The sequence below is a fragment of the Artemia franciscana genome, chromosome 2 (genome assembly GCF_032884065.1).
Source record: "Artemia franciscana chromosome 2, ASM3288406v1, whole genome shotgun sequence".
NCBI classification, from domain to species: domain Eukaryota; kingdom Metazoa; phylum Arthropoda; class Branchiopoda; order Anostraca; family Artemiidae; genus Artemia; species Artemia franciscana.
Window position 1 is genome coordinate 23,069,059 of NC_088864.1, and position 25,899 is coordinate 23,094,957.

At 35.6% G+C, this 25,899-nt stretch overlaps 1 protein-coding gene across 1 annotated transcript in view; it reads left to right on the top strand.

Annotated features, from left to right (window-relative positions):
• LOC136038963 (blood vessel epicardial substance-A-like) overlaps window positions 1–25,899 on the top strand; it is a 106,524-nt gene that overhangs the window by 70,627 nt on the left and 9,998 nt on the right. Inside the window, exons 6-7 of the mRNA XM_065722484.1 lie at window positions 3,499–3,580; window positions 12,783–12,924. Of these exons, the coding sequence (XP_065578556.1) occupies window positions 3,499–3,580; window positions 12,783–12,924 (224 nt within the window). The remainder of the gene's footprint in view (window positions 1–3,498; window positions 3,581–12,782; window positions 12,925–25,899) is intronic.

Here is a 25,899-nt window from a genome sequence, read left to right on the forward strand (position 1 = left end):
GTCCAGTTTTGGCCAGTATTTTATTCTGTGACAAAAGATGAATAAGATCGATATCTGATTAAGGTGTGGTCTTTCTGCTGCTTCAAAAAAGCATATTCAAAATTTTGTTCTGTCTGAGTAAAAATTATTTCTGTTTTCAGCACATTGGTGATATATTGTCATTTTTCAAAAACTGCCCCAACCCTAAGAAATGATGGACGATCAAAAAATTAAAATCAATCACCTCAGTCAAATAAAGCATCCAAACAAACGCCTTTCAGCAATTGGCTATCACAGGCTTTTCCTTCAATGCTATTTGTTTTCTTACCAAAATTTTTTTTTGCTGTAATCAAAGGCTAAAAATAACACTTATTTGCCCTACGATCTCTTTTGGGTTTCCGAGTAGTTTGACCCCCGTTTAAATTAACCCATTTAATGCGGACCTCGTTCAACCCAACCCTCATTCAACTCAGCCCCTGTATAACTCAACCCCATTCAACTTAACCCCCTTGAAACTCAAAACTTCAACATAATCCTTGTAAAATCCGACCTTTGTTTAACTTTACCCCATTCAGCTCAACCCTCATGCAAATCGACCCCCGTTTAAGCCAATCCCAGTTCAATTCAACCCCTGCAATGGGATAAGTTTCTCTAGGATAGGTTTATTTCCTTTAGTTGATCACATCTAAAGGAAAGATACTAACAAAATATGATATATTCTAATATGCTCTTTCTAGATATAAAGTTACTTTTCTGACACCCTCTCTCCTGATGTTCCCAGACATAGCCATAGGAAACATAAAACTAAAAGAAAGCACGAATGGAATTTGTACTTTGTGATCGCACCACAGTTCTATTAATCAGATTAACATGTTTCCTTCCATTGTGCTATCTACATTTTTAAATCAATTCAAATAACATTTTTAGCCAACAATTGTGTTGAAATCTCTCGGCAAAAAGCTTTTCATTAGGTCAAGAAGTGAGCAAAGTACTTAACATAGAAGACTTGGCGTATTAGGAGATGCAAAATACACTTAGAAATATTTTATTAGCGCTATATCAGGAAACCTCAGAGTCGGAGATGGGTGGGTGGCGCGTATTATGAGAAAAGTGACAACAGTATTTGGAGACAACATAAAATAAGGAATCTAATTGTAAATATTTTAATTTATTATCATGTTTCAATTAGATGTGGTCAATCACAGCAAATTTAACCAATAGAGTTGAGTTAAATTGGGGTTGAGCTACACCAAAACATAAAAACTAAAGGTATTCAAAGCAAATCCCAAACTCTTGCATCGGAAGGAGCGGGTAATGGGAAAAAAAGATAAATGAAGGTAAAGCTTTTCTCATACGGTCTTATAAGAAGATAATATCCACAGTAGAGAGAGAGAGAGAGAGAGAGAGAGAGAGAGAGAGAGAGAGAGAGAGAGAGAGAGAGAGAGAGAGAGAGAGAGAGAGAGAGAGAGAGAGAGAGAGAGAGAGAGAGAGAGAGAAAGAGAGAGAGAGAGAGAGAAAGAGAGAGAGAGATGTCTGACTGTCTTTTTGCCTGTGTGTCTGAATGTTTGTGTCTCTCTCTTTCAATCTCTGTAGGGATAATACCTAAGCTTTATTAGGGGAGGGGAAATTATTTTTGTAGTCAAAATGAAAACCAAAACTGTTGAAATAGAATTGATAGGAACTTTTAAGGCAAAGGAGGCTAAGTACAAAAAAAAAATTCGTGTTGTTTCTAGGGTTGAAACAGCAACTACTCTAGTTTTTATTATTGCTTGTGTGTAGAACATAAAACATCCCTAGTTTAAAAAATTAATATAATTTTGCTGTGATTTTCAAATATTACCCATTGAGTAACTAAAATAATATGGAAATTAAACATCATTTTATAAAAAGATCTGAGATCCCAGTGCAAATCCTAAGAAGCTAAGCATATGAAAATTACAAAGGGACTGAAATGTCACTTACACTTAAGCACTTAAGACCAAAAATTTAACAGCTTGGAAGTGAGACTATGTATCACTTAGTTCCAAGTCGCGTACTTTAGCGTTTTATGATTTAAGCAAAAAGAAAAAAAAAAATCTTTTTAGTGGACAAACTACAAACAATGGGGATATTCCAAACGTTAAGAGACTAATATAGATCCTAAGTACCGTAACTTTCTACTTGAGTCAAGATAGGTGCTCGAACTCATCTAGCTTATTGAGGTTGCACAAATAAAATGAAAAAAGTTTTTCCTTCTTGAAGGAAATTTGGCCATTAAATTGCTACTGTCCCTAAAGAGCCTGATTTTGATTAAATTTTCTCCCCTTCTTGTTACTCCAAGTTTCTGGAAAGTTAGTAATTCGGTTGATTAGGAAGAAAGTGAGGCTCTAGTCCCTTTCGGCTCAGTGAATATTACAAAGGAAAATGGGTATGTTCTTTGTAGTCCAGCCACGTATGAGCGATCCCAGTCAAACGTACTAACATCCACTGCAAAAGAAAAGTGACTTTAAAGTTCAGAGGACTGGTTTATTGTCAAATATCAAAGCTCTGGTTGTCGAGCTCTAGATATTTCCAAATTAAGGATCGAACAATTAGTAATGAAGCTAAAAGATGGATACATATTGATGTCAGCAAGAAATAAAAAAAGCAATTTGCCCTAAAGAACTTGTTCATAATAACTATCGGATAAAAATTTTAAAAAATACTGCCTTTTTTCTTTTAAGCGCGGTAGAATTCCTGGATTGAGCATAATTTGCTTAGCCAACACTTATTTTATTCCAAATAGATGCAAAAGATTCGAATCGTTATTTTTAAGATGCCTAGCAACTAGTCTTTGATGTTCATGCTGGTGCTTAGTTTTTTTTTTTGCTAGGGGAGGGGCAAGAAGAACATAACCAATTAATAAAAAGTATATACATACTTTTAATATGAAAACATAAAAATTTAATTGTTATAACATGAATTATATAAAAAACATAAGAAAATATGTCTGACTAGTACAGAAACCCTGGGTTTTCAAGAACCTGAGCCCCCCTTCCTGTTTACCTAAAAATGCACTTTAGGATATTTTGAATCACTGAGTAAAACCTTAAGCCCGCTTTCTGCGCAGTGGGCAGTGATATTTTTGTCACTGTACCATTTACGTTCGGACAGAAACAATTTCAAAAGGACGTCTGAATATAAACTATGTAAAGTCATATCACTTATTTATGGAGCTGATAGGTCCTAAGTGGCAATATCACTTAACTGTCAATGCTCTGACTAATATTATTTGGTATTAATAGGTACCACTAGATAATATCAATAAATCGGAGAATAGCGTGTCAATATAGATGTCATTGACGCATATACCAAATGATAAAATTTTCGTTACAAATTTTTGTTTGGGATGCTTAGGGAGAACAGGTTGCTCGTTCTTTACCATTTCTTTTCGTAGGTGAACTTGATGGGTAGAAGCATGGCAACTGGGATTAACACTAAATCTATTCTTAGGTTACGTTTCACTGATAAAATTCCATATCTACTAATTACTTTTTCTAGGTTCGTTCAGAATGCTGGCAGAAAAACAGATTAAAAAGTGTAGTTGTGAGAATGGAGGATCCAGCCTTAGCAATTCATAGAAGTAAGTATTTTTATCGTATAATAGGTACTTACATGTTATAGCAACCACATTTTGTTCTTGATCTGTAATGAAACCAGTTTTCTGTGTCATTCGGGATAATCATCTTAGCATGAGCGAGATGAACAGTATCTGTCCAGGTATATTGTCATTCAATATTTAATATATAAAGGTGGCCTGCCGCAGGTGTGAGTCTCTTTTTTATGTCAGAACGGCACCACAGGTTAAAGTCCTGACCTATTTAAGTCGTTTTTGTGACCTGATATGTCAATGATGTAATATATATTATAATTATTAATCGTTTAATTAATTACAAAAATATCACTTTAATAATAAGACGATTTGTTGGTAGTTGTCAGGGCTTCCTTCCACACTTAGTTACATGTTCTTCGTTCATTTTCAGGTGGTAGCAAAACTTTTCAGCTACGTTTTCTTTCACACGAGAAAATGCCAAGTATAACATTCATTGATTAAAAAATGGAGTACTAAGGTCGACACCAACACATTGAAAAGTTTCCCCTTCCGAATTATGCGTAATCATTACAAATCTAGGTCAAAGTGGGAATTGATGTCGTTGAATAGTAAATCCAAATTGAAAATAAGTCGGGAAATGTGAACTTCTTTTCCTGTTTTTCCCCAGTAATGATATTCCCCTTTATGGTGTTGTTGCATAACTCCGTAACAATAAGGAGAGTCCCGTTACACATCCTTTCTTGAAGTATCTAAGTTGCGCAAAAGCATAACTATCGTATTTTCTTAATTTTTTGGTAATGCTGTTGTAATTCTGCAGTTAAATTGAATTGAGGGATGTGGAGTAAATTCAATTCCTCCCTCTTCTTTATTTTTACTCAGTCGTAACTTTTATGTGATTTGTGTTCTGCTGGTAAGTGATCGACAATTTTTGTGGTAATTTAATTTCATTTACAAAATTTTTAGGAAGATTTCCATTTCCGAGTTCAAGGATTTATTTTGCAAATGCTTCCCGTTAAAGATGAACCCGCATATTTTCTCTAAGCAAATATGTTTGAAATACTTCCAAAGAAGGCTTTTTTTTACTGACAAATCGAGTGTTTCACAGCGGTTGCTCTGAGGTTGAACTGGTAAAAACTGTCGGAAATCACCTCAAGCCACTAAGATTTTTGCACTAAATGACAAGTTTGGATTTGCAATGAACCGCAACAACTGATCCATATTTTGTAAGCCATACTTGAAAAGCATGGGTGCTTTGTCAGGTAGGAAAACAACTTGAGCCAATTCTAAAGCTTTGCTTGAACCAGGTCTTAAACTTGAAACAGAATCTGAGGAAAGTGAAACTTTCAAGTCAATGGTATTGTGTGTTGTAAGTCCTAATGACAATAAAGTTGCTGCTATTCCCGTATAAGGCATACATTTTACTTTCTGACTCTTTCCACATAGAATGTGGGACTAGGTTTTATAAACAAATGCCTTACCGGCACCACCTGGCCCATCTATGAAAAAATATTTTTTCCCAAATAACTAGGATCATTGACAGCCTGCAAAATATTGTTTGGTAAAGGGCTCCACACGATGGTCGGTATTTTTTGAAATTACAAGATTTTTGCCGAGTTTTCTTTACAACCATTTTATTTGGTGAAAAACAACAGTCAGAAATAAGAGTGAGCACAGCATATACTTCATTACACGCAGGAGGGTGAAGCATCTATAATCTATTCCATCTGGCAAAGTAGAAATGAGCTGCACATCTGGAGGCTGTTGTCCCAATGAAGCAGCAAGTTGATTTGCATCATATTTCACTTCTTAACTTTTTTCGTAACCTTTGGCATAGGTGTCTCGTAATATTTCTTCCAAGAGACTCATTAGATTACGAGAGATTCCATAATCTAAAGGATGTGCGAGGCGTTCCTCAACAGCTTCATTGGGGGTCTGAAAAGTACATCCGGCTATATGAAGGAGGTTCAATTTTGAAGGTGGAAGGTGGCTAAATTGATTTTGTGATAAATTTGTCCAGCTACTGTAAAGCTAAATATTTTCCGACTATTTATGGTTCGAGCATCGCTTACGTTAAATGAAGATACAAGCAAAACACGAGTTTAAGTTTCTAATACGTTTATGAAACTCTTCAGAGAGAAAGTGACCCAGGTTGTTTTTCAGAGAAAGATCAAAAATTGCTATAAAATTTTCCCACATTTACCACATTTTCACAACGTATTTTCAACCTAAAAATCAAAACGAAACTTCAGAATGGCAGATAGATAATGCTGAGTCTCGGCTACAAAAGGTCAGGAAAATTATCGTCTTACCTTGAAATATAAAAACTACAGGATTGAAGCCAATAACATACTGAAGACTTATCCAGGGACCATAAGCTGGGGTCAGAAACAAAGTGTCTGTACTGCTGACCAAAGAGGGTCTGTGGCGAAGTGCATGCAATACTGACTGCAGGGTATTGGAGACGGAGGGAACACACCATTGACTAAACGGGGTTAGAGGCCGAGCATATGCACTGTTTACTAAAGGAGGACTGCCTTCTATTAGAGGATATATTAAATGGAATGTTTAATCTCAGCTATCGAATGATTGTCAGTACACGTTGAAACATGAAAGCTGCAGGAATGCATAAGAATGGCCTACCAAAACTCACAGAGTTACTTCAATTTGAGCCTGAGTTTGTATTTGTATTGTATCAGATTAACGACGCTTCTTGACTACTAAGGTCCCTGCGTCGGCCCTGTGGTGCATTACTGCAGCATGATTCGATCTCTGGGTCCCGTATTACCAAGCTAAGGTCAAACCCACTGCGCCACCACAGGACTTGAGCCTGCGTTTTTTGTATCTCGTCGTTATTTTAAACATTTTCATTTTGTTTGCGCTGACGACACCTTGTTTTTGTATACAAAATAGCCATGGTTTTATTTCTATTAGTTGAAACTTATTGGCTTTGTGTCTAATTTCTTAGTTTAAAGATGGAAAAATTACTTCGGTAATACCATCATTGACAATCTATATCGAATTTATAATACTATCTCATTCCCAAAATCTGGGAAATGAATTTCCCGTTTTTCTTTATATCTAAGCTTCATGCTAGCCCTTAAGTAAATTAAAAAAAAAAACTAAGTTTTTCCGAGGGAAGTAAAGAGTGAAGTCGAAACTTAAAATAAACAAAAATTATTACTTCACAGCCTATCTAACATAGATCAATAAAACTAATGCAAATAAATCAACGGGTGATATTTCCTTATGCTTGTAGAATTACAGAGAACAATCGCTTTACTGAAAACACAAAATAATATAGGAGTTTTTATATGGTAAAAGTAAACCTTTTAAGGACACTTTCAACAGTACAAAAGAAAAGCATTTTTAGATTGTGGCTTTATTTATTTGTTTTTCGTTTAATTTGGTATCACTTCTGCACAAATAACGGTGCTCCCCAAATAACGGGTCATCGAGCCCGGGATATCATCGAACAGGATATCGTTTTTGTTATTGTTATTTTATGAAAACAAATAGAACTTGAACTTAAGAACTTGAAACTTGAATAATGAGCTAATTTCAATGATTGACTGTGGTTTTGGATCTAAAAAGGACATTTCATGATTATTTTATTGACAAGTTCGAAGTGAAGGAGTCTTGTTAGTATTTGGAACATAGACTCGCTTTAGAATTTGTATAACAACTTAAATTCTCCGTCTTATTGAGAAATATAACTGGATTTCCAGAGTTATATTACGGTTGATATGTTCTTCTTTTAGAGTAATACTAGGTGTGATCAAGATATCACCTCATAAATCAATCCATTATTTTATACGCTATGTAATGACTTCAAACTTCATATTGTTATGCCTACGTTTTTAAGATAATTTGATTGTGTTCTGAAAGTTACTGATATCACAGCTCCTGTAGGACTATAAAAAGTGTTATAGATTCGTTTGTTGTTGTGAGGCTACGTATTTACTTTTGACTCCTAAATCAATATTCTTGTTTTTATACATGGCTTTTGTCTTTCAAACAGTTCGTGGTAACGAACTGTAGTAAGGAGCGACCCGGCTCAATAGTAACCAAAACTCTAAAAAATGGAATTTTGATACCAATAGCTATATCAAAAGAATCGCATTTTAATGCTGGTTTTAAATATATAAGTTTCATCAAGTTTAGTCTTACCAATCAAAAGTTACGAGCCTGAGAAAATTTGCGTTATTTTAGAAAATAGGGGGAAACACCCCCTAAAAGTCATAGAATCTTAACGAAAATCACACAATCAGATTCAGCGTATCAGAGAACCCTATTGTAGAAGTTTCGAGCTCCTATCTACAAAAATGTGGAATTTTGCATTTTTTGCCAGAAGGCAGATCACGGATGCGTGTTTATTTGTTTTTTTGTTTTTTTGTTTTTTTTTGTTTTTTTTCCCCAGGGGTGATCGTGTTGACCCAGTTGTCCTGGAATGTTGCAAGAGGGCTCATTCTAACGGAAATGAAAAGTTCTAGTGCACTTTTTAAGTGACCAAAAAAATTGGGGGGCACCTAGGCCCCCTCCCACGCTAATTATTGTCCCAAAGTCAACGGATCAAAATTCAGAGATAGCCATTTTATTCAGCGTAGTCGAAAAACCTTATAACTATGTCTTAGGGGACGACTTACTCCCCCACAGTCCCCGTGGGAGGGGCAACAAGTTACAAACTTTGACCTGTGCTTACATATAGTAATGGTTATTGGGAAGTATACAGGCGTTTTCAGGAGGATTTTTTTGGTTGGGGGGAGGGGTTGAGAAGAGGGGGGAATGCTGGGGGAACTTTCCATCGAGAATTTGGCATGGGAAAAGAAAACTTCCATGAAGGGAGAGCAGGATTTACTAGCATTATTTAAAAAAAAAATTAAAAAATAAATGTGAAAAAGCTTTTTCAGCTGGAAGTAAGGAACAGCAATAAAACTTAAAACAAACAGAAATTATTACCCATATAAGGGGCTCACCTCCTTATGATACCTAGCTCTTTACGCTAAAGTATTTTTAGTAATTTCAACTATTTATTCTACGGCTTTTGTGATTCAGGGGTCATTCTTAATGAATTGGGATAAAATTTAAGCTTTAGTGTAAAGAGCGAGGTACTGACGATGGGGTGAATCCCCTCATATATGTAATAAAAACATGAGAATACAAAAGTTCTTTACGTAAGCTAATTTATAAATTACGTAAATCTTTTACCAATAAAAAGATTCGTAAAAAATTAAAAGTTCTAGTTGCCTTTTTAATTAACCAAAAAATCGGAGGGCAACTAGGCTTCGCCCCTGCTCTTTTTTTCTCAAAATGATTCGATCAAAATTATGAGAAAGCCATTTAGCCCCCCCCAAAAAAAATATGCAAATTTCGTTTTGATTATTCCTCTGCGGAGAGCCAAAATCAAAACATGCATTGATTCAAAAACGTTCAGAAATTAAATAAAAAACACGAGTTTTTTTAACTGAAAGTAAGGAGCTACATTAAAACTTAAAACGCACAGAAATTACTTCGTATATGAAAGAGGCTGCTTCCTCATCAACGCCCCGCTCTTTACGCTAAAGTTTTTTTACTGTTTTAAAAAGAAGAATTGAGAGAAAGAGTCAAACTTTAGCGTAAGGAGCGGGGCGTTGATGAGGAAGCAGCCTCTTTCATATACGAAGTAATTTCTGTGCGTTTTAAGTTTTAATGTCGCCCCTTACTTTCAGTTAAAAAAACTCGTTTTTTTTATTTAATTCATTAAAGCACTAGTTTTCCGTGATCCTACAAACATAAGGAAATATCACCAGTTGATTTATTTACATTAGTTTTATTGATATATATTAGATAGGCTGTGAAGTAATAATTTTTGTTTGTTTTAAGTTTCAACATCGTTCTTTACTTCCCTTAGAAATAATTTGCTTTTTCAAATTAATCTACGCACATTTTAGATTAAATTTTTATTTGGAAAAACACTGCTTTGACATTGTTTATTATACGGAATTTTTGTTCGTTTTAAGTTTTAATGTTGGTCCTCAGTTTCAGCTAAAAACTTATTTTTTTAAACTTGTAATCACCTCCAATCTAGGTGAGATAAGAAACCTTAACCCTTATTAAGGAGCTGAACTCAGAATCCATTAAAGGATTGAAGGGAAAAATAAGTGTCGTTTCTTTTGGTAAAAAAATTTAAAAAAAGAAGACATAGATCTTTAATTCTTCGTTTAAAGAAACTAAATTTCATCACACTAAAGAAAGTAGCTCCAGGCGAGTAGCTTTGATACAAAGGGTTAACTGAGCGGACAGGTTTGTATATCGACATACTTGCGGAAATTTTCCTAGCTCAACAGAAATGTGCCTTTAGGCTTAGGGATTTATTTGACCTGTCCCAAAATAAAAAGCCGTTCATTACCCAGATTAAATAAAAAAGAAAAGTTTTTTTTAACGGAAAGTAAGGAGCGACATTAAAACTTGAAACGAACAGAAATTACTCCCTATACGAAAGGGACTTTTCCTCCTCAATGCCCCGCTCTTTACGCTAAAGTTTCTTACTGTTTTGAAAAGTAGAGTTAAGAGAAAGGGTCAAACTTTAGCGTAAAGAGCGGGGCGTTGAGGAGGAAAAGTTTCCGTTAGAATGAGACCTGTCACAAGATTCTAGGACCACTCAGTCGATACGATCACCCCTGGGAAAAAAAAACAACAAAAAAAACAAACAAATAAACACGCATCCGTGATCTGTCTTCTAGCAAAAAATGCGAAATTCCACGTTTTTGTAGATAGGAGCTTGAAACTTCTACAATAAGGTTCTCTGATACGCTGAATTTGATGGTGTGATTTTCGTTAAGATTGTATGGCTTTTTGGGCATGTTTCTCCCTATTTTCAAAAATGAGACAAATTTTCTCAGGCTCGTAACTTTTGATGGGTATAACTGATCTTGATGAAACTTGTATATTTGAAATCGGCATTAAAATGCGATTCTTTTGATGTAACTATTGGTATCAAAATTCTATTTTTTAGAGTTTCGGTTACTATTGAGCCGGGTCGCTCCTTACTATAGTTCGTTACCATGAATTGTTTCATATGAAAGGATTTTTTTTTTTAAAAAGATCATTTCGTGTGTAGGTACGGAAAATGGTATTATAAACTAAGTTTGTTTGCATTTAAAAAGTTTTGGGAAGGATTACCTGAATTCAGAACTGTTTTCATTTGTCCTTCTTCTTCTTTGGATGCATATTCTGCCGAATGGAGAGAATATTACGGTGAAATTGTCAAGTAATTAATTTGAATAAGTAAGTATAGCAATAAGTAATCCTTTTTTTAATGCACAACTTTGAGTGGATCCAGAACCACATGCCTAAACTTCTCCAACCACTGTGTGGCAAGGGTTGGGGTCAGAGGCGTAATTTATAATGGGGAAGATGGAAAACTTCCCCTCCCAGATCTCAGTTTTTCTCCAGACCCCAGATTGCTCCTCCTCCCAGCTGAAACTGAATTTTTCCAAAAATGTTGTCAAAACTATGATAAGCCTGCATAATTAAAGCATCCACTGAAACAATCAGTTTTCTGAAGCACTTTTTTTTTTACCTTTTTTATTACTATACGGCCAGTTTATAACTTTACTCTGTCATTTTCACTTGATTTGGAAAAATTGGCTCCAACTCTGACTCCGCCCACAGGATTTTGACATAATTACGCCTTTCCTCAGGGTGTGGATTTAGTGATCCACTCAGAATAACGTTGCAAACCAGGAACTGGATGACCTCCGTTCCCTTTTGAATAAGACTGCTTGACCAACTACCTTCCTGAGACATGTTTTAAAAAATGGGTGCATCACATTTACAAAAACAGTGAAAATATCTGAAAATGATCGAATAGAAAGGAGAAAACCATCATTGAAAAAAAAAACACTATGGCAGGAATGGAACTTAAGACACTATAATTCGAAGTCGAACGCTGTACTAACAGAACCACGCTTCTAATGGTCTAATGTGATATACTAGTGTTTGTACCTTATTTACGTAGCTTATTAAGGAGGCTTGGAGGACTAACGTACAAGAGATGTTCTGACAAACCTCCAGTTAAGGGTTTTTTTTACCATAGTTACCACAATGATGATATCGTCTTCCAAGCTTTTCTACTTAAGAAGTGACATCAAAAGTGTCGTTTTCAGTTCTATATCATGCTTAAGGATGATAGAATTGATAAACATCACGTAGATATGAGCAATTGCTTTCAAATGAGTCATTAAACATCTCTCTAAAAAGTTCTGGTAGCCCACTAGCCCCACCCTTTCCACTTGAGACATGGCACAAAAATCCCGTTCTTAGTGTCATTTGGAACTTGCTCATGGTTGAATTTATAGTAAAGACGTAGACATGAGCATTATCTCTTATATGAGATATTAAAAATCTGTCTAGATACCTGCAATTCCAATATGCTCGATAACAATGTGCCAATATCGATACACGTGATATCAATGCGTCATATACTAATACAGTATGTAGCCATTTCCCCGGGCACTATGGAGGGTAATATCATCACCTGATATTTGACCCTTTAACTATGTTGAAAAAAATGGCTATCTCAAATATGAGATTGGATGACTTTTGGGGGAGGGGGGCTAGTTAACCTCAAATCTTATTGGTCACTCAAAAAGGGCACTAAAAAATTTAGATTCCGTTTGAATGAGCTAATATACATCTCTCTAGGATGTTCTTGTTACCCCATAGCATACAAAAAAAAAAAAAAAAAAAAAAAAAAAAAAAAAAAAAAAAAAAGAAAAAAAAAAAAAAAAGGAGACATATCAGTGCGCCAACTGCAAAAAAAGTCACTCTCCTTGTTGATCAAGAAGGCGGCTGTAATTTCCCTTCTCTTGGTTTTTGACCGTGCTGATCCCAGTGGTAGACTTTTCGTTTTGATCTGACGCCATTTTCGGAGTGTTACAGACTTTTTTTCGGAATCACCATAAATTTCTTTTTACAACAAACTTTTACTTTTATGACAAATATAAATAATAGGTACCATTCCTGAATCAAAGTCAGATGGAAATTTTTCGCTTGTTAGTTTTTTTTCTAAACAGGTTTTTTAACTTTTGGTTACTATGGACTGTGGTTCGCTCATTACTAGGTTGCAGCTACTACTGTAGCCATGATATTGCCGGGTTAGTTCAGGTTGGTATAAACAAAAAATACTTTATTGCATTCTGTTTGTAAGTTAGAGACTAAGAAATATTTTAGAAACTGATTTTAAACGTTTCAGTGTTACTAGCTGGAGATAGCAAGCCTTATCCTATTGTGAGTACTGACTTGTCGTCCGCTGTCCAAACTTTTATGCCGAGTCCCCCAAAAAAGAAACCTAAGGATAGAGAAAGAAACAACGGTCCAGCAAGACGTTTTCTAAGGTGAGTCATAATTTGTACAAAATAAAGAAGTCAAAATTTATTTGATTTGTTAACCGTTATCACACTACAACGCCTTACAAAGTGTCGCAGTCCTGTTCAAAATTTGATAACAAAAAAGTAGAAGCTTCATCTTGAGTGAGAGGAGTGAATGTCTATTAGCCTATTCTTTGTCGTCTTTGTTGTTCACGGTTTTTCGGCTTTGTTGCCAACGAATCAAATTGATGATTTGAAAATCGAAAGAGGATGGTAAAAAAAATTGATTTTTTTTTATTCTCTTATTTATTTGCTTTTTTGAGTGATAGATAACCTATAGTGACAAGTTTAGTCCAAACTGAGTTTTAGGTTCAAAATCACAATTTAAGTTATTTGTCAAGTTGTTTTCTCTTGATTTGTTCTTTAAGCTTTCAAATTTAATAAACAATTATGCATAACGCACTGAAAATGAGAAAAAACGGAACTTAAGCTGAAGATAATCTTGGCTGTGCTAATTCTAAAACATTAATTTCAGATTAGGAAAAATTCCATAATTAGTGCAAGTAAAATCATAATTGCTTTCAGAATTTATAAAAGCGCGCTTTCATTGAACGCTTAAAAATTGCTTTCACTTAGACAAAACGCTATTTTATGGATGACTTTGGACCATACTGATTTTAGAAAAATTGACCATCAAATTTTTCCATTGTGGATGTCCGCGAAATGAAGCTCTAATCTTCGAAAGATATTTATTACGAAGCAAAAGCTTTGTAGGGAACGAATAAACTAAAAATCCGTTTCGTTTTTGCTCTCTTTTTCTTCTGTTATTAAGAAACCGATGCATGCACAAAAAAGTAATCTATGGACATCATAGACACGGCAAAGCAGTATAAATTTCAAAGATCCCTTCTTTTGTATTTTGCAAGTGAGAAAAAGGAATCCATATATTTCTTTCCTTACGCATTTTACTTATTTGTATATTTACGTATTTTAGACGTATTTTGCACTTTATTATGCATCCTTTGAACGAATAGACAATTATAAACATCTCTAAAACCAAACAAATTAAAAGAAAACTAATGATACCAATCGATACAGCATGCTACATTTAAGAGTGTAGGCTACGAGGCTCATTCGACAAAAAATATCACATAACATATTTCGAATTACAACAACCAAATTAACTGAAACCTTTAAAAAAACGTGTGGCAATTTTAATTTTATATCAGTTAATCAATCAGAGTCTTAATCTTCCATTAATTCTCCTATTTTCGTTCTCTCTGGAACGATGAATTTCTGGAAATGCAATCATTGCAAGTGCTTTCCTCTGTATTTAACTAAATGCTGCAATTTGCTTTAACTATTAACTACACAAATGAATTACATTTCTAAGCTCCCATTTGATCTGCGTTGCCTTGTGTTGGTTTTGGATTGCATGATTTGGACAGGATATAGAACTAGAATAAATTACACATTAGGATAGAATATTTAAATAATAAAAACTAGTTGAAAATAAAACTCTATGCCATAGTCCATAAGTTACTAAATAAAGATTAACATGATAGTTAGAAAATAAGGTTGGGGTTTTGTGGATTAATTTATTGTCAGTTTTTTCTTTTTTTTCCAAGCAGTCGGTTTAATCTTTTCGGCTTGATGCGTTCACAATGAAGCTTTTTATACTTATGATAATTGATTTGAGATTCTTATTATTGATTACCGCATAACTGAACTGAAATCAAAATTTTGAATGAGAAGAATATGAATTACGTTGCATTGACAGCATTTATTTTTGTAGGAGTAGGATAAAACTGAAAATAATATTGCTTTGCAAAAAAGCAATCCCAAAATCCTCCCTATTTCCCGCTCCTTGTTAATGACAAAAAATATTGAATTTTGAACAACAACTATATATTTTTCAAGTACGTTTGGCTAATGAAAAATGTAAAGCCAAATAAAATTCTATGACGAAACGAAACCAGCAAACCTTGAAAACCTCGACAAAATTCAGGTCTATGGCCAATAAGAGGTAAAAAAGAAAAACAAGTGAAAGACTATGCGTCCCAGCAAGGCGTCCTCTGCGTAGAATAGAGATAACATTTTTAGTCATAACAATTTCGAAAAGGAAAGAAATTGAAAATCGAAATCGAGCAAAAAAATATAAACCAATACGTACAATAATTACTCCATGTAAACACTAGGGAAGTATAATGAACTACTCTTATTGTGTTGCGATGCAAGAATGCTGCTTTCGCAGCTTTTCTTTTCAGATGTTTTTCACTCCAAAGTGCTAAGAGACGCAAACTCAAAATTTTACACTAGTTTTCATATAAAATACACCGTTCTTTTTTCATGTTATACATGGTGCTGTAACAATATCATGCTAGCTGGAAGAACAAAATTTCATATCTCTCTATATCTCTTAGAAGCTATTCTGGAAGAGTCGATATCGAATGTCCAATTTCGGGTTTTTGGGTTGTTTTCAGAAATTTTTGAATTTGTTTCCTTTTATCAAAATAGAGTAGAGAGAGAGAGAAAGAGAGAGATAGAGAGAGAGAGAGAGAGATAGAGAGAGAGAGAGTACACACGTGGATAATGAAAGAGACAAGCAAACAGCCGCCCAGACACACAGGCATACCGAAAGAGAGATAAAAACAAAAAATAAGACAGACACTGGGAAAAGCAAATGCCCACCCAGACACACAAGCAAAGAGATTGAGAGAGACAAAAACACATACAAACACACAGATTCAAACCTACAAACATTCAAAGACAGACACTGGGACAAACAAACATCCCGCCCAGACACAGTGGCATAGAGAGTGAGAGAGACAATAGCACACACGAACATAAAGATTCAGACAAAAAAAAACAGACAAAAACAGACACTGGGATAAGAAAATACCCGCCCAGACACACAGGCACAGAGAGTGAGAGAGACAAAACACATACATACACACTGATTCAGATATACAAACAGACAAAGACAGGCACTAGGACAAAGAAACGCCCACCCATACACACAGGCACAGAGAGTGAGAGAGACAATACATGGTGTGCTGTGATAAGTGAACCTAAATTAATCTGACTTGAACGAAGTTATTTGAAAAAAAGGTCGGGGAATTAAGGTTGATTGGAGGCACCCGGGTGCAGGTAGAAATTGATTGGCTGTTTGTTTGTCTTTCTCTCTGTGTCTATGTGTCTGAGTAGTTGTTTGCTTATCTAAGTGTCTGTCTTTCTCTGTATGTATGTCTCAATCCGTGTGTTTATATGTGTTTTTGTCTCTCTTACTCTCTGTACCTGTGAGTCTGGGCAGGTGTTTGCTTGTCCTATTGTGTGTCTCTGTTTGTATGTGTGAATCTTTGTGTTTGTATGTGTTTTTGTCTCTCTCACTCTCCGTGCCTGTGTGTCTCGGCGGGTGTTTTCTTGTCCTAGTGTCTGTCTTTGTCTGTTTGTATGTCTGAACCTGTGTGTTTGTATGCGTTTTTGTCTCTCTCACTCTCAGCACCTGTGTGTCTAGGTAGGTGTTTGCTTGTCCCAGTGTCTGTCTTTATTTGTTTGTATGTCTGAATTTGTCTGTTCGTATATGTTTTTGTTTCTCTCACTCTCTGTACCTGTGTGTCTGGGGGGGGTTTGCTTGTCCCATTGTCTGTCTTTGTCTGTTTGTATAGTCTGACTCCGTGTTTTATATGTGTTTTCCTCTTTCTCTCACTCTCTGTGCCTGTGTGTCTGGGCGGGGCCTTGCTTATCCTAGTCGTCCGTATTTTTTCTCTCCCTCTCACTTTACCTGTATGTCCACTTTGCCTGTTTGTGCTGTATGTCTGTTTGCTTATGTCTCTCACTATGCCTGTGTGTCTGAGCGGGATATTTGTATGTTTTAGTGTCGTTCCTTGTGTGTTTGTGTGTCTGACTCTCTGTGTTTGTTTGTGTTTTGTCTCTCTCTCTCTCTCACTTTGTCTTTATGTTCAAGAGGCTGTTTGCTTGTCTCTCTCTCTATGCCTGTGTGCTGAGCGAGTGTTTGCTTGTCTCCGTGTCTGTCTTTGTGTGTTTTTGTGTCCGACTCTGTGTGTTTGTAGGTGTTCTCTCTCTCTCTCTCTCTCTCTCTCTCTCTCTCTATCTCACTGCACCTCTACGTCTGAGCAGCTTTTTCTTGTCTCTCTCACTCGGCCTGTCTGTCTGAGTGGTTATTTGCTTGTCCCAGTGTCTGTTTTTGTCTGTTTGTATATCTAAATTGTGTGTTTGTATGAGTTTTTGTCTCTTTCAGTCTCTGTGTAAGTGTATCCAGGTAGATGTTTGCTTGTCCCAGTGTCTGCTTTTGTCTATTTATATGTTTGAATCTGTGTGTTTCTATGTGTTTTATCTCTCACTCTCTGTGCCTGTGTATCTCGGCGGGTGTTAGCTTGTCCTAGTGTCTGTCTTTTTTGTCTCTTTCTCACTTTGCCCATATGTCCACTTTGCCTCTGTGTGCTGTGTGTCTGTTTGATTGTTTCTCTCACTATGCCTGTGCGCCTGAGCGGTATATTTGCATTTTTCAGTCAATTTCTTTGTGTGCCTGACTCTGTGTGTTTGTATGTGTTTTTTTCTCTCTCTCTCACTATGCCTGTGTGTTCGAGAGGTTGTTTGCTTATCTCTCTCACTATGCCTGTGTTCTGAACGAGTGTTTGCTTGTCTCTGTTTTGTCTTCGTGTGTTTGTATGCCTGAATATGTGTGTTTGTTCGTGTTCTCTTATCTCTCTTTGACTATCCCTCTGTGTCTGAGTGGATGTGGGTTTTTGCTTGTCTCACTCTCTCTGTGCCTATCTGCTTGTCTGTGTGTCTGACTATGTGTTTGTAACTTTGGTAACTTTGGTTTCAGGTTTTTTGTAACCTGGTTAACCTATCTCAGATTCTAATATACCCCCTATGAGCCCACTAGTGGTATCTATCTCTCTGAAAATTCCTTTTCCTACATCTCCGACTTTTTAATAAACATTCTAAACGTTCGAGCTGCTAGCGTACCCTAGAAATAAGGGAAGCATAACAAAGTAATGCATAAATTTTTTTTGAAATAACGACATGTAGAATATCATCATAAAAATAAAAATGAATGCCTTGAATCCATTCCATTCCATAGCTTTGAATCCATTTCTCTTAACATAGCACTTCTTGAAAAATTTTAAGTCCAAAAAATTTTGAATACAAAAAATTTTTAGTTCCAAAAAAATAATAAGTCCAAAAAAGGGAGGACAGAAAATTTGGGCGGAGGGGCATTTGGGGCCTTGGAAGTCGCGTTATGGCTGAACAAGGGTTGTCATATCATCGTTTAAAGTATATACCACTTTGTTGTTTTCGACATTACACATATTCCCAATACTAAGCGATATTTTCAAAAAACAAAATATTTATTCATATAATTGTCATGACTTGAATATTAAGTATTATAATGACTGGTCACTCCTTTTATTTAGTGAAGATCAAATATTTGCTAATCAACTCCTGACAGGAATATGTATGTCATTCACTCAAAAACATCGGATACCTGTCAGGCCAACTGGTCATGTATTCAGACCAGTGACCCAAATTGGACACATTCTGTAGCTTTAGTGCCCAAATAAGGAGGTAGAATCAGTATTACATAGCATTCAAATGACCTGCGGGATCTTACCTCTGCATTGCATACATGCACACTACTATCCTCGGCAACGTTTATTCACATATCCCTTTGTTGTTTGATGTCTCTGACATAAAATCTTTAGGTTAATCTCGAAGCGACCTTTGCAATTGATTTTTAACTTCATCATTGGATCAAAATTTGTTTCCGTTTAGAGCCTCTTCAGGGGATCCAATCAAATGTAAGTCTGAAAGGCAAGGTTAGGATAGCAAAGGAATTTCCAGGGATATCCAATCCCTGTTTTTTAACAGTTTCTCAGCTTAGTAGTGCAACATATTGGCAGGCATTGTCCTGAAGAAAAATAACACCTTTAGTCAAGAGTCCACTAAGTTATGTTTAAATGGCAGGCCTTAAAGCATGTATACAGTATTCTGGAATTCACAGGACGTAAGACGGTAAGGTAAGTGAGCAAGACGGCACTTGACCCTTAAGGTCCAAGCCGGCGGTACCTTTTGTAACTGTCCTGAAGATCAAAGAGCCAGTAGCAACCATTATTACAGTGATATGCTCACAAGAAAGAAGCCTTTCCATTCAAATGAAACATCGTGGATTCATGACTAAAAGTGTGACTAAATGTGTTTCCTGCATGGAAACGTGCACACACATGTGTCACTGCCAAGTCTAGATATATTTTAAAACTGGGGTGGAAGACTTTTATTTGGTTGGACCACTTAAAGAGACTACACACAAATTAGAACAAAGGCGTGATAGATTTATAACCGTTGCTCAGACTATGTTGAAAAGTAGACAAAGTTTTGAAATTATTAAGTAAATGGTTTCTGAGCTACATATACTTATCTCGTCACTTCTTGAATGACCCTATTATATCGCCGCATATAAGAAGCTTTCCCTGGAAAGCTTATATTTCCCTGGAAACTGTATCAATCATATAATTTTTCATTTCAAACTAGATTGGGGCTTACAAGCTCCAAGGGATGGACTTTGAGAATATTTAAACTTTTTCGCTCAAGATTCACTAAATTGAGAGGTAGAGGAATAGCCAGACATTTGTTACTGATTATTATTTTTTTATTATAACATCCATTGACATTTTTTGAATTTTAATTCTTAGAACTTTAAAAGTTAGTTCTTTTGGGGAAGGGGTTGGTTGGAGTTAATGCCTCAACAAGCATTTGTTCCCAATTTTCTTCTGCTTATATTCTTGACTTATGTTTTTATTGACAAGTATTATTTAATTATATTGTTAACACTATATACTTTGAAAATATCTCAAATTAACTGACTTACTATATTTCGCCACATTTATAGAATTTAGCAAAAACTAGCGCTTTGCTAAAAGAAACCAAAGCCTGACAGGTTTTTAAGGAGTTGAAAAATCATTAAATAACTTGCAGAATATTAAAGGCTAATTTATAAAGGGTTTCAAAATTATTTCACCAGATATTGATATCAATAACGCTTAATGTACAGTTAAAATTCCCTTAAAACTAAAGCAACATCAGCTTTCAGTAAAGCGCTAGTTTATCAAAATTTACTTTATCGTAAAGGTAAGAATCGTAGAGAGAAAACGCTATTAGATATGAAGTATAATGATTTAGTTATATCATTTTGTTTTCTTTTTTGCAAAATAAGGCCCAATTATTAAGTCTAAGTACATAGTATCAGGAAAACATGCGCAAACAGTTAAAAAAAACTTTGCTTGATTGAATTCACAATAGTGACTTTTATCAAAGTTAAAAAAAACTCAATTTTGCTCTTTATTCCTATCAGATATAACATTCATCAGGAAGACACACAAGAGGGAGGGGGAGGTGTAACAAACAGGTCTAGGGTTACATAAAAACGAAAAAATCTTTTGATCCCCTGACGTACAGTATCAAGCGACCCTAAAGTCGACCGTTACTTAAGCGACTGCTTTCCATACAAACTTCTTCTATATCTTAAATAAAGAGCAGCACCCGATGAATGAAACTTTTTAATATTAGTCCCAATATTAATTACTGAAAATTTAGGATAGTTTCATTCACCTAGCTCAAATAATGATTTGCTTACCCTAGTCCCCTGCAAATGGAAATATTTTGACTATTATTTTGACTTTATCATGTTTTTTTATTAGAATTAGCTGTCGATATTTGTGACGGAAATGATTATTATGCTAAGATTTTCTATAAAATTGCGAATCAAACAATATTTTGGTATCTTGACTAATATTTTTTAGACCATAGCCATCTTGCATCCTCCCAAGACTCAAATCTTCCTATGTATATATTGGTACTAGGCGTTTGCCAAGGAAAATTTCTCCACCTCTGGGTTTGGCAAAATGACAAATTGTTCAGATATGAGCTTTTTATAAGAAGGGTGGTCTTATTGAATTCAGAGTGGGACAGATGCCCGAAAGGGTTAATTTTAATGCCAAAAAAAAATCAGATTGCCATTGAGCCTTCAGGTAAATGCAGAATTAGTTCAAAGGAAGGGGCGAGGGATGGAGATTGAAATTTATTAATAATTCTTCTTGATTTCTGTTACGCTGTTATTATAAAAGTAAAGAGTATCATAAAACTCCAAAATCAGTAGAGCTTATTTCGTATAGGGGGGGGGGGCTGCCCCTTCCTCGTCCCCAATCTCTCCCTCTGGTTTGTTGAAACTTTGGAATATACTCATTCAATCGTAAATTGACAATTCTAGTCCTTCTTTATAAGTCAAAAGTGATTGGACACCTACTGGCCCTTGTCCTAAAAATATTTTTATATCTAGTCCCTTTGCTATCCCTTAGAAAAATCTGATTAATATTTTGAGATACCTATTCTCTACTTTCTCTATGGCTGCTCAATTTTGCATGTCGGGGAATTTTCTATAGAAGAAATTATCCGGAGGGATTTTCCAGGGGAAATTCTCGGGAGAGAATTTTCTAGGGGAATTTTCTGGGGGGTAATTTTTGGGAGAAAAACACCGTCTCACGCACATGGTAACGCTAAAATATATAAAACACACAAAACGCAAAAATTTATGAAAAAAAACAAGTCTAATCCAAGCTCACCAAGATCCGGGGGCCTTTCGAGGGGCGAAGGGTGGGGGAGAGAGATGGATATTGTAAAAGATTTAAGCGTGGATTGAGGGGCACTGTCTAAAGTGCTCATAGGAGGACGCATAATAGGGAAAATAACAAAAGAAAATCGATATTTCGGGGAAGGAGACATTTTAGGAAGAGTGTGTTTAACAAAAGATTGTTAAAAGATTCATTTCATTTTCGTTCTGTCTTATAACTAGGCTTTATTATTTCATCATAAATAATTCGTCGTATAAGTGCCGTTTTATAACTATTTCTCAAGCAAAAAAAAGGGACATTATCGTCTATTTACTAACTATTTCTACGCTTCGATATTATGCATCTTCTACACTATTCCTGTGTCTTTACTCATGTCTCGCAATATCTTAAACAGAAACCTATCACGATCCCCATCTTCTAACTATTTCTATGAGTGATAAAAGATGATGTAACACATTTTAGAAAAAAGAGATCTGACAGATTCTCAGAATAAAATGGGGTACTTGTGTATTATTCAGAACACACTCAATAAGTGAAGTTAAGTTCTTTCGTGAAACAAACTACGATGCAGGTACATTTTAATTAAATATTTTATATATAGAGGAGGTTAGGTTAGGTATTTGATATAATACTTTATAATAAGTTAGGCTTTTGTTTAACAATCTTTTAAGCAGTTTCCAACAAACTGGGTATTAAAGAATATTCATTCATTGGAATTTTCGCCCTACTTTGCCGAATATATTCTTTCGTCAAAGAAAATGGCACTTTCCTATGTTATGTTATCTTTTTTGTTTTACCTGTATAAAGCCTTGGAATTTGTAATTTGCGGACAGATGCACCCCTTATGATGAACTACAAAGTCTAGTTCAAAACAGCCACCCCTGGAAAAAAAAGAAAGAAAAGGGGACGCGACACAAAGGTCGTACTACCCATAATAAAATTTGATTTCCCTCATTTTTCAATGTTTACGACTGTAAGCCTCCACTTGAGCATTTTATACGACTCAAAATTGATTGGGGACCTCAGAATTTCCATTTTCCAGCATTTTCACCCTACTCGGACAAAAGTTAATATTCTGAAGCAGGAAATAGTAGGAAAATCGCACTTTTTTGTGGTGTGATATCTTTTGTCACTTAAGGACGACAATAAGCATTTCCATTTTAGTTCAAACAAGCCCTCTCCCTATGCTATAAAAACACTGACTCCTTGCCATCACCTCTGTGAAAAACCAGAAAAAAGGACGCGTCAGTGCCACCCATGCAGCACGTTCATTTTCCTCTTTATGGAATATGAGTGACATTAATGGGGTGCTTTTTATTTTGATTTAACGTCATAATTGAGAGGTTTCTTGCTATTTTTTTGTAATTCTCAAAAAAAAAAAATTATAATTGGAGTCCTGCTAATCAATGCCTGACCCGTGGACAGTGAAACCAGTTTTTCAAGCCAATATTGTAAGTGAAGTTGCATAATTTATTTATCAAAATTCCCTTGTTAATATCCTATAGCACATCTGCTACATTTTTCAAATTTGACAATTGGTTGCCAAGCGAAGTTTCTAAGTCGATAAACCCAAAAACTGTAAATTACCGACAGAGTGTGTCAGTGCCGAAAATTGTCAAAACTGCGGGGAAAAATAGGTCTAAATAAATGTTGAGCTTGCCGAGGCTAATCAATTAAACTGCGGGAGACAAGTGGTGTGTATTCCACAGTACCTCGATACCTACAAAGACCAACCTCTTAAATTGTGGGGAACAGGTTGTTTTGGTCTTTCAAACAGAGTTTAGATGCTATTAAACAAGCACAATGTCGAGCGATGATGAAAGACTAGTATATAACGCAACTCTGAACTATTTGTCACCGGTATTACTCGCAAATAAAATGGATGACAATTGACAAATAGCTGTGAGTTTATTCGACAAGGACGCAATTATGAAAACTAAAGGGATAATTAGCATTACTCAACTATTTTGATGCTTATTGCTGCTCGTCATAAGACTTCAGATAATTTAATTACAATGCTAAAACTATTCCAGTGGTGCGAGACTAATCAGGTCAAATTACAGAAATTTGTGATATTACAACTTAACGAGATTCCCACTTCACTGGGTGAAAATGCTAACGCTAAATAGAAAGTGACAGAAATTTGTAGTAATCTGAGTACCTCAATGGACCTGAGAAAAAAAACCTTGTAGCTGAGAAATATGCCGCATCAATGAATCAATTTGTGAGTCCCTCTACCAAGCCACAATATTCAGTTATGCTCAATAATCCTTTGTCGGACCTTAAAAAAACCTGTAAAGTGTTCACAAATGGCGGAATTTGCGGCGAGTCAATTGCATCAAATATAACAGACAGCAATTCTGATGTCGAGCCAAAACTCCAGTGTCCACCATTCACTGGAATTAGACCGTTATGTTCCTGGAGATGTGGATGAAATCGACGTCTGTAATTTTACAGCTAACTGTGGCAACATAAACTTAATGTGCAACACGAGATCATTCAAGCTTTATTTTAAGTCAAAGATTGTTCTCTGCCATTCTTCCTCACTTGTCATAAGGCATGGGAGATTCCCTATTAGTATGTTTGAACACTTGCCACTCCAGTATTTTTCGTATTAATCATACGGTCATCGTAGATCTTCATGCAGACGGAAGCTGAGGTTCTCCAGATGCGGTGAATCTGAACATTCGATAATTGAACACCATTCTTGTAAAAAGCACAGGAGTGTTATTTATAATTCCTCAGACAGTCCTTGCTACAGTCTTAAGTGCCTTGTCTATCACCCTCTATTGAAGAACTTCTATGCCGTAAATAAAAATAAAATTGTTATCACAGAAAACCAATGCAAAGTATTACCAAATTTCTCTTCCTGTCTAAACTTTTTTCTAAGTTTAAGGCGGCAGATCTCCAGGAACTCATTCTTTCGAATGACAGCCGTTATCTGCTAGAATTCCCCTCTACCCAAGCTATGTTTTTACATTTCTCTATCAAGTGAAATTTACTCTTGGTAGTACCTCTGATAGGTTGGTCCTGCCCATAACAAAAAAAAAAGAGCTAGCTGGTAATCTAACCTCAATGCAGGACATTTGTCTTACTTCTAAAATATCGAAGGTGATCAAACAGTTCGAGATAACGAGCTGCAAGAAAAACTCGGCTCAATAGTAACCTAAACTCTACAACACGAAGATTTGATAACAATGGATACAGCAAAAGAATGGGCTGTTTGCGATTATTCCAAATACATTAAACTCATTAAGTTTAATCTTGCCCATCAAAAGCTACAAGCCTGAGAAAATTTGCCTGATTTTAGAAAAAGAGGGAAAACACTACCGAAAATTCAAGCCATCCTATTGAAAATCGCACCATCAGATTTATTATACAAGTGCACCCTACTGTAGTTATTTCAAGCTCTTACCTACAAAAATGTGGATTTTTTTTGCCAGAAGAAAGACCGCAGGATTTGTGCATTATTTTATTTTTCCCCAGGAGCGATTGTATTGACCCAGAAGTCCATGAATATCAAGAGAGGGTCGATTTGAAAGGAAATCTAAAGTTCTAGTACTCATTCTAAGAGACCAAAAAGATTGGAGGACAGCTAACTCTCCTCCCACGCCCTTTTTTCCCGAAGATACTCGATCAAAATTTTGAGATGGCCGCTTGATCCAGCATAGTTGAAAAGTCAAATAAATATGTATTTGGAAATTACATATGAACACCCGCAGCCCCTGAGAAAACTAAGTTACGCAATTTGCCCATTGTTCACATATAGTATTCGTTATTGGGAAATATACGGAAATTTTTGGGGTGAAATTTCCTGCTGGGCGAGGGATCTACAGGAGCAGATTTTTTTGGTGGGGTGAGGGAGGTAATTTCCTGGGAAAAATTTTTCACAGAAAAGGGGGAGGACATCATGCCATGATTTTAAAAACAGTCAGATGTTAAATTCTAATTGAATAGTTTTTCAACTGAAAGTAAGGGGCAACATTAAAACTTAAAATGAACAAAAATTATTGTCTGTGTGAGGGGAGCTGCCACTTCCTCAAGCCTCGGTCTTTGTTCTAATGTTCTATAAAAAATACTTTCTCATTCAACTTCGTTATTCCTTAATCCTTTAAGAAATACTGCTCTAACACAAGAGTTCGAATAAAAGAACACAAGAGTTGAGTTTGAACGAGAAGTATTTTTAAAGAAATTTAACACGTAAGCGTAACGAGTGAGAATTGAGGAAGGGTTATCCTCCCTCATATACGGAATAGTTTTTGATTGTTTTCAGTTTTAATGTTGCTCCTTACTTTCAGTTGAATAGCTTTTTTTTTACTTAAGCATACTCATAATTTATCTTCTGACA